The sequence below is a fragment of the Pteropus medius genome, unplaced genomic scaffold (assembly GCF_902729225.1).
Source record: "Pteropus medius unplaced genomic scaffold, Ma_sr-lr_union100, whole genome shotgun sequence".
NCBI lineage: Eukaryota > Metazoa > Chordata > Mammalia > Chiroptera > Pteropodidae > Pteropus > Pteropus medius.
The window spans coordinates 16,406,310-16,419,726 of NW_024344240.1; the positions used below are offsets into that span (position 1 = coordinate 16,406,310).

Consider the following 13,417-nt stretch of genomic DNA (forward strand, 5'->3'; position numbering starts at 1 on the left):
ACATTATCATTATCTTTTCTTTCTTTCTTTCTTTCTTTCTTTCTTTCTTTTCTTTCTTTCTTTCTTTCTTTCTCTCTCTCTCTCTCTCTCTCTCTCTCTTCCTTTTTTTTTTTTTTGTTTATATTATACATAGATGATTCAATACAAGGACAAGGAATAAAGTACCTCCTAAAATTTACTCCAGGAAAAGTTTTCTCTTATCTGAACAGTTTGATAGGATTCCTTCTTTTTAGAAAATTAGAATATTTCAGACACCATCATTCCATTAACACCACTGCTGCAGGAAACAGGCTAAACATCATGCCCAATTTGGGTATGGCTGTAGGCAGAATTGTCTTTGCATTCCCTCCAATGACTGATATGTACACAGGTATGACCATTACTATAAACTACCTTCATTTCCTTTTGGAAGGGTACTGAGAACGCATTTGAATCCAGCCTATTGAGATAAATAACAGTTATTTATTTATTATTAGTCAGAATGCACATGAGTACCCAGTACCCAGCCCAGTTGCCTATCTTTCTCTGGGCCTGATCTACTAGATGATAGATCTCTGCCTCCTCTTCTTATTTACAGTATCACTGATAAATAAATAATGTATTCATTATTATAAAACAAATAAATGATTTGACCAGCCGCTTGGGACCATCACACATGTCTCCTCCTTAGGTGGAAAAAAATTATTAATTCAAGGTATGTAGTATCTTTAAAAATTAAATAAGAATCAGATGTCAATGATGGTGATGAAGATGAAGGCTAAAATTTATCTAGTGATTACTGTGTATATGTTCTATAAGTATTTGCCCATCTAAATACCATGACAACCTATGTGGCAGGTAACTATTATCATCACCACCCTAATTTCACAGGTAAGAAAACTGAGGCACTGAAAAGTTAGGTAACTTTCTCAAAAGTCACACAGCTGGTAAGTGGCAGGGCTGGGATTTTCACCTATATATTTAGGTCCCAGGTCCATGTTCTTAATCACATAGCTAGCTATGTGGCATATATAGAAATAATGCCGAGATGGCCAGAGCCAAAAGCAGCTGAGACCTTTAGAATAAAAATACTATTAACTAAAGGTATAACCTTCTGTTTGTCTTTTTTATTCTTCTTACACTCATTACCACAGGTTATAATCAACATCTTCTGAGTAATAATGTCTCACTGACAGCATAGGAGTGTGGACTATAAGGCAAGACAAGTAGAGCTGGGCTCATACTCCCATTCCACCACATTCCAGCGGGGGTCACCTGGCATGTTGTTTCATAGAGGGGGCACAAAGTTGAGTGGCTACAGGGTTCAGTTTTTCCCCAGGGACCATGTCTGTACCAGCACCCTTCTTGTGAGAACTGTCCTTTCTCTCCAGCACCAGAACCTGTGGTAGATATGAACACTCCTCCCTGGCCAGGGTAACTGGTCTCAGTCAGGTGGCTGCTGAAACTGAGAAGACCACAGCATCTCACTGCCTGGCAAAGAGATCAGAACAGGGCCTGAGCTAAGAGTCACCCCTGATACTTTTCTAACTGGCGCTACGAGCTTTTCCTGTCCAGTCACAAAGTTGTGAGGACTTCAGCCTAGAGCTGGCAATGATCTCAGTACCAGGGTATTTGAGAGAATGGAGCCAGCACGTAGAGAAATCTAGAGAGAAGCCTTAGGGCACTGGAGTCCCTGCTTCCCATCTTCAAGTTTATAAAACACATCAGCCAATAAACCACTTTGAGAGAAAAAAGGTATTCCTTTGAGTTTCTGTCACTTTTGACTAGATGAGTTTAACTTTAACTCTGAAACTCAGTCTCCTTTTCTGCAAAGTGGGGAAAATAAAACAACAGCCCTTCCTTCACAGGGTGCTTCTGATGGGGAAACAAGATATATACTGCAAGTACTTTAGTAGTGTGTCTTAGGAATAAAAAAGTCTTCGTGGCTATTGGCTGACAGTTAATGACACCTGCAATAGCACTTGTCCCAACAGAATGTTGCCAAGATTACATAGTCATTCTTGGTTCCTCTCTTTCTCTGTCATATGAAATGTGACAGCAAGTATTATTGGTTGTAACGCTTCAAACTACAATATTTAGAATCCAGCCACTTCTCCAATTTTCTAGTTCCACCACTTGGGATGGTCCAAGCCAGGATGTTAACCTCTGCAACAGCCTCCTAATACCTCCCTGCTTCAGCCCTGACTTTTGACAGTCTCTTCTTCACACAGCAGTCCGAGTGATCCCATTTAAGTGTAAGCCAGAGAGATGAACATGCCCCAGTGGCATCTCGTCTCGCGCAGGGTCTACGTCAGAGCTGCTCCTGACTTGCGCCCCTCCTCTCCACCCCCGGCCTCTACTACTCCTTCCTCCTGCTCTGCTCCCCACCAGCCTCCTCCCTTGTCCTCAGTCAGTCACCAGGTTCCCATCTCAGGGCTTTCACACCTGTTTCTTCTATTCAAGACACTCTTTTCCCAAATATCTTCAAGCCTCAATTCCTTCTTTTCCTTTAGTTTCTGCTCAAAGGCCACTCACTTTGTGAGGCAGTTGCTTAATGCTCTGTTTAAAATTGTAGGCCCCATTCTAATTCAGTTGTGCTTTACCCTAACACTTACCACCATCTGACCTACCATATCCATTTTCCTATTTGTTTATTGTCTGTCTCCCCTCTCTAGAACGTAAGCTTCATGAGAGGAGGGGTTTTTGACTGTTTATCATTATTCCCATCACTGTTGTGTTCCCAGGCATACAATAAATATTTACTGGAAGGAAAGAAGGAAGGAAGGAAGGAAGGAAGGATGGAAGGAAGGGATTTTCCCACAGTCCCCTTTTTGGGGAGTTGGGGTACAAACACAGACTATGGCAGGGGGAAAAATGTGGAAATCTTGTTATGAAATTTTTTGCACTTACTTGGCACAGCGTACCCAGTGAGTATGTCGGTACAAGGAATATAAGAAGCGCTGGCGATACATGTTCCATACTTTGATGGATTTGTCTTCGGAAGCTGTAGCCAGAAACTGTCCATCAGCTGAAAAGTCCACACTTCTAACTGGAGCTGTATGAGCTTTAAATTCAGAGGATTTCCCTCTCCTGGAAATGAACAGTTTAATATTTACAACATTTGATTTAATTACAATCAATAACTCATCAGTAAACAGACTTTGAAACATACAAAATAGTTTAACTCTTGTAAAACTAAAAAAAGCATGAAAGGTTATATTGTATTGCATTCTTCATCAATACTGTTTCAAGATGGCTTTGTTAATTGCATTTGTTTTTGTTTTAATTGAAAGCTAGGGAAATAATATTTTGAGCAAATCTCTACCATGCATTTTAAGTTCCTGTTTTTTTTCTCTAGAAATAGCAATATATAAAGAATCTGCAACCTAGAAAAGCTAAGACAGATTAAATGAATAGCTCCAAAGCAATGTTTTCGAACTGGTGTCGCTGTACAGAATATCTCTAGGTGATTTGCCTTTTCAGTTTCCACTTGCATTTCCACCTACCAGTAATGAGAACTGAGACCCCTGCATTGTACCTAAGGCCTTACTCACTCCTAGACAAGCAAAACAAAGGATAATTGGCAATAACATAGTACTTCAGTTCTCAACACCTTGAAATTTCAGATGCATTTTTTTCCTTGACTAGAGTGGGTAAAGAGAATAGGAAGAACAGATAGAGAAAATAATATGTGGCACTGAAGGGGAAGCAGCAGGAAAAAAATTTAAGAGTTAAAGGCAGGCTAATGGATAATGCTGGAGTTAAAAGGTGACATTTGGGAAATACCACTTTGGGTCAGAGTTCCCAAGTGCCCAAGGCACTCTCACTTTGTACTACATCCAGACTTAGCAATTTTTTCCATTCAGAAAGTCCTATTTATACAGGTGATAACTTATGAGGAAAATTGCCATAACTGTTTGAAAAAGATCAGGCAACAGAATCTGCAGAAGCCTGGGAAGTTACACTCAATTCCTTCCTCTGCCTCTCCTCTCACATACAATAGGTCGCCCAACTATTGAGTGATGGTGATATCACTGTCTAAATATCTTTTGAATCTCTCTTCTTTCTATCCCAGTTAATGTTTGCATTAAGGTAGGTAAATATACATACCCTCAATATCCTTCACCTTGATTACTGCAAAAGCCTCTTAGCTGGTCTTCCTGCTCTAATCCTTCACCTCCCTCCAGTCACCTACATACTGTGCTTAATACGTTGCTAAAAGTAACTCCGAGCATGTAGATCCCAGTGTAAACATGTCACTGGCTGCCCTCCAAAAAAATGGTACAATACTCAAGCCTTTTGGTGAAGCATCCTGCCACCACACTGAACTTTGTACTCTGAGAACAATAATCCCAGTGCTTTAGACACACCTCTTGCTTTGTGTTTTCTGCTTTCTCGGCCTGAACTACCTCCCCTAGTACCAGACCTCCTGGACCAACCCAAACAGGCTTAATTGCTCTGTACCTGCTACATCTACTTTGTTTATTATATAGTACTTTTTAAAAAAATAGACATGTTTCTCTCCTATTAAGCAGTAAGTTTTTTGAGGTCAGGAATAGTGATTAATTCATCTCTGTAAGACCAGCATCTAGCACAATGTCAGGCATATAAAAAGAGCTCAATACACTTTGTTGAATTCCACTAGGAAGAGTGGAAGAGTCAATACATAAAGGTTCTTAGATCCCTCCTGACTTATCCTTCCAGTGGCCTACAGAAGGCAAAGGAGACTGTCATAAATCTCCATCACCTGATACATTTATATTACACCAGGAATAACTAAAAACCAATATTTGAAAAATATAGGAGGGAGCATTCAGGAACAAGTTCAGTGCAGTTTCAAGGAAAAGGTCTATGAGTAGAAGTCAGAGTACAGTTTGGCCTGAATTCAAGTATAAGGCTTAGAGAAAACAAAGAAGGCCTTGGTGTCTGCTCTGACCAGGAAGCCAGGAGACAGTATCATCAAAATCTGCCCTGATTGTTAGTTGTACACTACACGCTCCAGCGGGCTATCCTGCTTCCCTTCTAAAAGCGTCTCTGCTCAGCTGTAGGCTAGCCTAACCACTGAATCTGGTCTCAACAGGAAGCATATAAAAAACCAAGACAGCAGTGCCTTGTGTTTGATGTGCTGGTGCTTAACTGGTTTCTAGTTTCTCACTTTGCCGTAATGTAGGTGCTCTGCCTCCCACATACCTGTCCTTTCTGCCCAAATTCTCTTGACTCTCTACCATGACAAACTCCAGGCCAGACCTGCTTCCACACTTGCTCCTACTATTATTTCTTAGCCTTCCAGTCACCAGCTGGGGTGTTTGTCTGCACATATGGCTGCCTAATACTCCTCTCATCCCTGTATACACTTACCATCCTCCCCACAAGAGGTGGAATCTGCTGAGTTTTCCTCCCTTTGAATCTGGGCTGGTGTTGTGAATTACTTTGACTAACAGAATGTGGCAGAAGTGACTGTGCAAGTTTCTGGCCTAGCCCTTAAAAGGTCTAGCAACTTCTGCTTTTACTACCTTAGAACCCAACTGCCAAGCTGTAAAGAAGTCCCTATCCTGCTAGAAAGAGGGCAGATGGAGGACCAAGGAGCCCTAGCCAAGAGACAACACCAAAGCACTAAGAATAAAAGCAAGGTATTGGACCCACCAGCCCTTTTGCCAACTTAATGAAGCTGCATAAGTAGTAGGTAGACCAAATGGGACAGAAGAATTATACAGACAACCTACAAAATTGTGAGAAGTGATAGTTATTATATTAAGCTATTATGATTTGAAGATTTTTAAGCAGCAGTAGATAGCTGATACATCAGTTTCCTTCCTGTTGCCATGATCCACTATTGCCCTGGTCCCACTATGATAGACTTAGAAAGAGGAACTAGAGATATCTATACAAGTTTAATTGTTAGATTAGCCAGTACAGATTAATGATTCATTGTGCTTTTTAGCTCATGTACCCTTGTATAGTTTGTTCACTGAGATTTCTTTGAATTAGTAATGGGTAACTGAGGCTGTGTTGTGTTGGTCCTAAATTCCCAAAATTAAGGATTTTAGAAAATGCTTTCCCTTTTGGACCCCAAACCAGTCTCTCACCCTTACAATTACCCTTTATGTTGCCATCCACAGTGTCATTATAACATGTCACTTCTCTTCAATAGCTTTTGCTACCATCAGGATAATATTCAGATTTCTTAGCATGGCATTTCCCTTGGGCAGTGGCAGGAAAAAAAAGTGCCCACTGTCAGAGAAACGTTCCATGAATTTTCATTTGGGAGTGCCTGAGCCTGTTCGATCACATACCACAAATCAAATCCTGCCACAATCGAGTCATGGAAAATGCTCAAATTCTTATTCTCCGAAGTATTTACTGGGGGAAATGATATGATGTATGAGATTTGTTCTAAAAATATTTCAGCAAAAACGGTGGGGGGCGGGTATGGGGGAACAGATGTAACAAGATTGACAGAATACAGGTAACTGTTGAATCTGAACAATGGGTGTGGGGTGAGGGAGTCTTTGTGTTATTCATTCTCTTTTCAAGTGTATTCGAAAATTTACATAATTAAGAGTTTAAAAACTTAAAAAAAATTAGCTCAATAATTGCTTAAAATTAATAGGTTATCAGCTAGGGGTTGGAAAGCTTCTTACAGACAGATTTGTTATAACAGGATAGGATAGTACAACAAATGCAATGATTTACAGTTTTGTCAGAAATTTTCTTTAACAAGGAAATTCTGGAGCCCAATTATGAATAATATGCATCAAAAAATACTGGCACAGGAGTTTTTAATAGAGACCCAAAAGGTCCTAAAGATCCTTGAATGAGCTTTAAGAGGTTAATAAACTATAAATTTTTTGGTTATACATGCTGATGTCCATTTTTCTGGGGAGACAATATAAGTACATCAGATTTACACAAGGGTTGATAACTATCACCAGCCCAAAAAACACTTAATACATATTAAGCATATTTCCATGGTTAGAAATAATTTTCAAAGAGAAGACATAATTATGAGTTAAAGATGAGGAAAAGTGCTTTGAAATAGTTTGACTCAATACCTCGTGTGTGACTAAGACTAAATGTAGTGCAGGTAACTGTGGAGTTTAGGCCTTCTCAAGAAATGCATCCAGAGCAGCCAGGCTCTAGTTTCGTTTCACATTTCTAAATCCAGAGCATATTAGGTGTTTCTTTGTTTCTCTTACTTATCAGGAATCCAGAGTCTAACGGTTCTGTCTCGTGAAGCAGATGCCAATAGGTTTCCAAGTGGAGAAAACTGCACGCTGGTGATAACATCCTTGTGACCCACATATCTGAAAGCTCTAGCTTGTGGCTTGAAATTCCACAGCATGAGAAATGTATCCCAAGAAGCAGTAGCTATCAAGAAAAAGAAGAAAACCACTGTTTATTAAAACTTAACATGTAGGCATATCTCGTTACGATGTGTAGCATATCTAATAACAAAATGTCAGGATAACAGAGGGGCTAGAGTTTGAAAGGCTGACCAGGTAATAACAGCAAAAATATTTTAAAAGAAACCCAAAGCTATGTCATGAATATGCAAGCTTGGCTGTAACCACACACAGCAAGATTGCTGGCCTCTACATTCCCTTAGAGCTCAGTGACTATTTATTAGAAGGCACCACAGTATAACAGAGTACACAGGACTAGGATTTAGTTCTGTCTCTAACTCTCAGGGTGGCTTGGGAAAGTTACTTAATCTCTGTGTCATGAAGACTAAATAGTTTTCCTGAAAGGATGGATGAGATGATATTTTTAAAATTGTTTTTGTGGAAATAATTTCACTTTTATAAAAAAGTTACATGACTAGTATAAAAATATTAACATACCCGTTACCAGATCTACCTGTTTTTAATATTTTGCTCCATTTGGTTTATAATTCACTCTTCTTGGCCTCTCTCTCTCTCTCTCTCTCTCTCTCTCTCTCCTTCTCCATAAACTTGCACACACACACAATTTTTTTCCTGAACCATTTCGGAGTAAGTAAATACATCATCATGGCACCTTGATTCCTAATACTTCAGTGTGAATAAAGATATTTTCTTAAGTACCCATAGCACAGTTATCAACTTCGAGAAATTTATTACTGATAATGCTTTAATCTAACAACTGTATTCCAATTTTGTCAATTGACCCAGTACTGTCTTTTATAGCTAGAGAAGATGATGTTAAAAGTCTCTTTCTGCTGTTAATTCACAACATTCTATGATTAATAAAAGAATTATGTGTGTCAGATATTAGCTTAAGGCTTTAAGAAAACAATGCAATCAATGGTGGAAATAAATGCCTTGGACAAGGAATGAACAAGTAAACAAATGAAAAGTAGTATAACTCTTTCCCCCGGACCGAATTTTGTATATGCATGTAGCCCCCAAAATACTCCTAATAATAAGAATCGGGTCAATGAGAAGCAGTAAGTCTAGATTATAGAATGCTTAGAAGAAATGAAACTTTATAAATTAGTATTACTGTTAGACAAGATATATAAAGTCACTGAAAACCTTCTAAGTTCTCAGCCACAGGTAAAATTTATTTGGGCTTACTTAGCCTATGCATTATTTTCATGTAAAATAGTTAAAGTGAGTTTATAAGTTTCAAACTGTAATATTGTATGCTATACCCTTTTTTTAAAAAAAGTATAAAAAGTTGATATTCCATCACAGCTCATCAAATTATTAAATATTTATGTCAGGGTCTGAATTATATGGGGCTAATGTAGACAAAATATTGAAAACAATGAATTATATGCATTATACTTAGGGCTTATTTGAGTTCTAATGTATTATGTTGCAAAGAAGATATAGAATAGAAAATAGTACACAATTCCTTACCTCAAGGAATCACAATATTGTAGGGGAAAAAATTCATTAATAATATCATAAATGTTCAGGAAGTACTAGCCACAACAATTAGACAAGAAAAAAAAGGCATTCAAATTGGAAAGGAAGAAGTAAAACTGTCATTATTTGCAGATGACATGAAGAACCCTAAAGAGTCCACCAAAAATCTATTAGAAATGATAATGAATTCAGTAAAGCAGAATACAATATTAATATTCAGAAACTGATCACATTTTTATACACCAATAATGAACTATCAGAAAGAGAAACTAAGAAAACAATTCCATTTACAATTGCACCAAAAACAAAAAACAAAAACAAAACAAAACAAAACAAAAAACACCCTAGGAATAAAATTAACGAAGGTGGTAAAAGACCTCTACTAGGAAAATTATGAGACTGAAGAAAGAAATTGAAGAAGATACAAATAAATGGAAGTGTACACTGTGCTCATGAATAGGAAGAATTAATATCATTAAAATGACCATACTACCCAAAGCAATCTATAGATTCAATAAAATCCCTATCAAAGTACAAGTGGCATTTTTCATAAAACTAGAACAAATAATCCTAAAATTTATATGGAACCACAAAAGACTTTGAACAGCTACAGTAATCTTGAGAAAGAAAAACAAAGTTGGAGGTATCACGCTACCTGATATCAAACTATAGTAAAAAGCTATAGCAATCAAAATAGCATGATACTGGCATAAAAACATACATAGATCAATGGAACAGAACAGAAAGCTCAGAAATAAACCCACACTTGCACGATCAATTAATCTGTGACAAAGGAAGCAAAAATACACAATGGGGTAAAGATAGACTATTCAAGAAATGGTACTGGGAAAACTGAACAGATACATGCAAAATAATGAAATTAGACCACCTTCTTATTCCATATACAAGAATAAACTCAAAATGGATTAAAGACTTAAATGTAAGACCCAAAACTATAAAATTCCTAGAAGAAATCATAGGCAGTAAATTCTCTGACACTGCTCTTAGTAATATTTTTTTTCTGATATATCTCCTAGGGCAGGGGAAACAAAAGAGAAAAATAAATGAGACTACATCAAACTAAAAAGTTTTGCAAAGGAAATCATCAACAAAATGAATAGACAACCTACTGAATGGGAGAAGATATTTGCCAATGATACATTTGATAATGAGTTAATATTCAAAATTTATAAAAACAACACCAAAAAAAATTACAATTAAAAAATAGGCAGAAGATCTGAATAGACATTTCTCCAAATATAGATGGCCAATAGACATATGAAAAGGTGTTCAATGTCACTAATCATCAGAGAAATGCAAATTAAATCCACAACGGGATATTATCTCACATCTGTCAGAATAGCCATCATCAATAAATCAACAAACAGCAAGTGTTGGCAAGGATATGGAGAAAAGAAAAACCCTTTTACACTGTTGATAGGATTGCAAATTGGTGTAGCCACTATGGAAAACAATATGAAGCTTCCTCAAAAAATTAAAAATAGAACTACCTTATGAACTAGCAATTTCACTTCTGGGTATTTATCTGAATAAATGTAAAACACTAATTTGAAAGATATATGCACCTTTTGTTCATTGCAGCATTATTTACAATAGCCAAGATATGCAAACAACCGAAGTGTCTAGCAATAGATGAGTGCATAAAGAAGATGCGGTATATATATAAATGGAATATTACTCAGCCATAAAAAGGAGTGAAATCTTACCATTTGCAACAATGTGGATGGGGCTAGAGAATATTACAGTAAGTGTAATATGTCGGATAAAAGCAAATACTATATATCTCACTTATATGTGGAATCTAAAGAACAAAATAAATGAACAAACAAAATAGAAACAGACTCATAGATACAGAGAACAAACTGATGGTTGCCAAATAGGGCGGTTGGGAACTGGGTGAAAAAAGTGAAGGGATTAAGAAGTACCAATTGGCAGTTATAAAATAGTTACAAGGATGTAAAATACACCATAGGTAATATGGCCAATAATATTGTGATAACTATGTATGGTGCCAGGTAAGTAGTAGACTTATCAGGGGGATCACTTTGTAAATTATATAACTTTGTAATGTGTAACCACTATGGAGTATACTTGAAACTAAAATAAAATAATATTGAATGTCAATTATAATTTTAAAAATAACATTATACATGTTCAGAAGACTTTTATATTATTCATTCTTAATGTTATATGGGGTGAATAGCTGTCCTTTTTGAGGAAAGGACATTTGAGCAGACTTTTACTTGAGTGAAATGAGAAATGATCCAAGCTAAGATGTGAAGAAAGAGCACTCTGGGCAGAAGAATCCCATGTATAAGGGCCTAAGACAATAATGCACTTGGAAGACTGAGGAACAGTAAGGAGGCCACGGTGGAGGGAAGAAAAAGAGAATAGTGAGATGGAAGCCGAGAAGCAAGCAAGCAAGCAAACCGGAAAGCAAACGAGCAAGCAGGAAGCCAAGTAGCAAGCAAATAGTGAAATGGAAGCTGAGATGCCAGGCAAGGAGCCATGGTGACAGGTATATATTTATTCTAAGTGCTATGGGAAAACATTGAAAGATTTTGAGCAGGGCGGGGGTCTCATGAACTGATTTAAGACAATTGCCTGGCAATGAGAAAAAGACAGTCTTTTCAAAAATTGATGTTGGGTCAACTGGATATTCATAAAGAAAAAATGTATCTTGACTCCTACGTTTTATACTAAAACATAATTCCATATGGATTGTAGGTCTAAATGTGATAGGAAAAACAATAAGCTTTTAGAAGAGAACATAGGATAATATCTTCATGGCCAGTAGGGTAGGCAAAAATTACTTAAACAAGATATGAAAATTACTAAATTACTAAAATTACTAAAGGAAAATAATAATTTGTACTACACTAAATTAAAAAATTTTATTCATTGAAAGATACCACTAAGTGAAAAGGCAAGTCACAAAGCAGATGACAATATTTACAATACATACATTTAACATATAACAAAGAATATAAAAGAATCCTACAAATCAATTAGAAAAGGCAGGAAAGTAGGCAAAGGGCTTAAACAGGCACTTCAATAAGGAGGATATCCGAATGGCCAATAAACCGGAAAACCACAATGACACTCATCAGAATGGCTTTAATGAAAAGATAAATAATACCAAATCTTGGTGAGGATGTGAACAACCGGAACTCTCAAATAATGCTTGTGGTTATAATAATTTTGGAAAATGATTTTTGAAATATCTACTAAAGCTGAATATACACTTACCATTTGATTCAGCAATTTCAATCCTAGGTGTACACCTAACAGAAATTCATATGTATGTTTAGTAAAAGATGTACAATAATATTTGTGTTGGTACTACTCAAAATAGACGAAAACTAGAAACCCAACTATTCATCAAAGCACAACGGATACATAAACTATGGTATATTCATACTGTATAGCTACTGAGCAATTAAAGTTCATTTATATGAAGTTCAAGAAGCAGTTAAACTAATCAATGAAATAAGAAGTCAGCATAGAGATTATCTGAGTGGCAACAGTAGGAGGATAGTAGCTAGAAGGGAGCACAAAGGGGGCTTCTGGGGGTACTGGTAATATTATGTTTCTTGCTCTAGGTGTTGGTTAAATAGGCATGTCATATTGTAAAGATTTATCAAGTTGTCCAATTTTGGTACATATCTTATACTTCGATAAAACGTTTAGAAAAAAATATCACTCTGGTTGTTGTGTACAGAATATATAGGGGGACAGAACTGAAGAAGGAAATCAATTAGGAGGCTACTGCAATAATCTAGTCAGGGGAAGGTGGTGATCTGGACTAGCTGGAGGCTGTAGAAAGAAGAAAAGCAGTCAAAATCAAGATACCTGGTAAAGGTGAAGCTTATAAGGCTTGCTAATGGGTTAGATGTGAGGGAGAGAAAAGAGAAGAAGCAGATGTGCCAGGCTTTTGGCCTGGGCACCCAGGTGAATTTCAGTGTCATTTAATGAGACTAGAAATACTAGGAGAGGAGGTTGAGAGTGAGGCAGGATGGGGTAGGAATCAAGAGTTCCTTTTAGGATATAAAGTTCGAGGTGCCCATTTGACATACGAGTTGAAATTCCAAGCAGGGAGATGGATATACTCATCTGGAGCTCAGGACGCGGTTTTGACTATACAGTGTGGTGGTTAAAAAGGCAAAATAGACTTCCTGACTAAAATCCAGGCTTACCGGCTGTGTGTCCTTGGGCAACTTATTCAACCTCTTTATGCCTGGGACACTTCATCTGCAAAATGAGGTATTCAAAGTATTAAGTGAAGAATACTAGTAATCCATGCCTGGCAATCATGCCTGAAACATAGAAAATACTCAAATGTAGCTATTATTACTAGAGATTTTGTTTTTGTTACTGTTTGAAGCAGTGGGAATCTAGATAATACACTAAAGGCTGGCAACTGGATGGGATCACTTAGGAACTGAGTACAGATAAAGAAGAGGGTGAAAGTACTCACCCTTGAGAGAATGAGGAGCAAAAGAAGGAGCCATAAATAAAGTAGGAGCGAGCAAGAAGATTGTAGTGTTCAGGAGTTAAGAAAGTAT

General features: G+C 37.1%; 1 protein-coding gene across 2 annotated transcripts in view; it reads right to left on the reverse strand.

The window, feature by feature from the left end:
• LOC120607277 (polypeptide N-acetylgalactosaminyltransferase 4) overlaps positions 1-13,417 on the reverse strand; it is an 88,464-nt gene that overhangs the window by 57,396 nt on the left and 17,651 nt on the right. For both annotated transcript variants that reach the window (XM_039869015.1, XM_039869014.1), the window contains exons 3-4: positions 7,176-7,347; positions 2,890-3,069 (exon numbers count right to left, since the gene is read on the reverse strand). In XM_039869015.1, the coding sequence (XP_039724949.1) occupies positions 2,890-3,069; positions 7,176-7,347 (352 nt within the window). The remainder of the gene's footprint in view (positions 1-2,889; positions 3,070-7,175; positions 7,348-13,417) is intronic.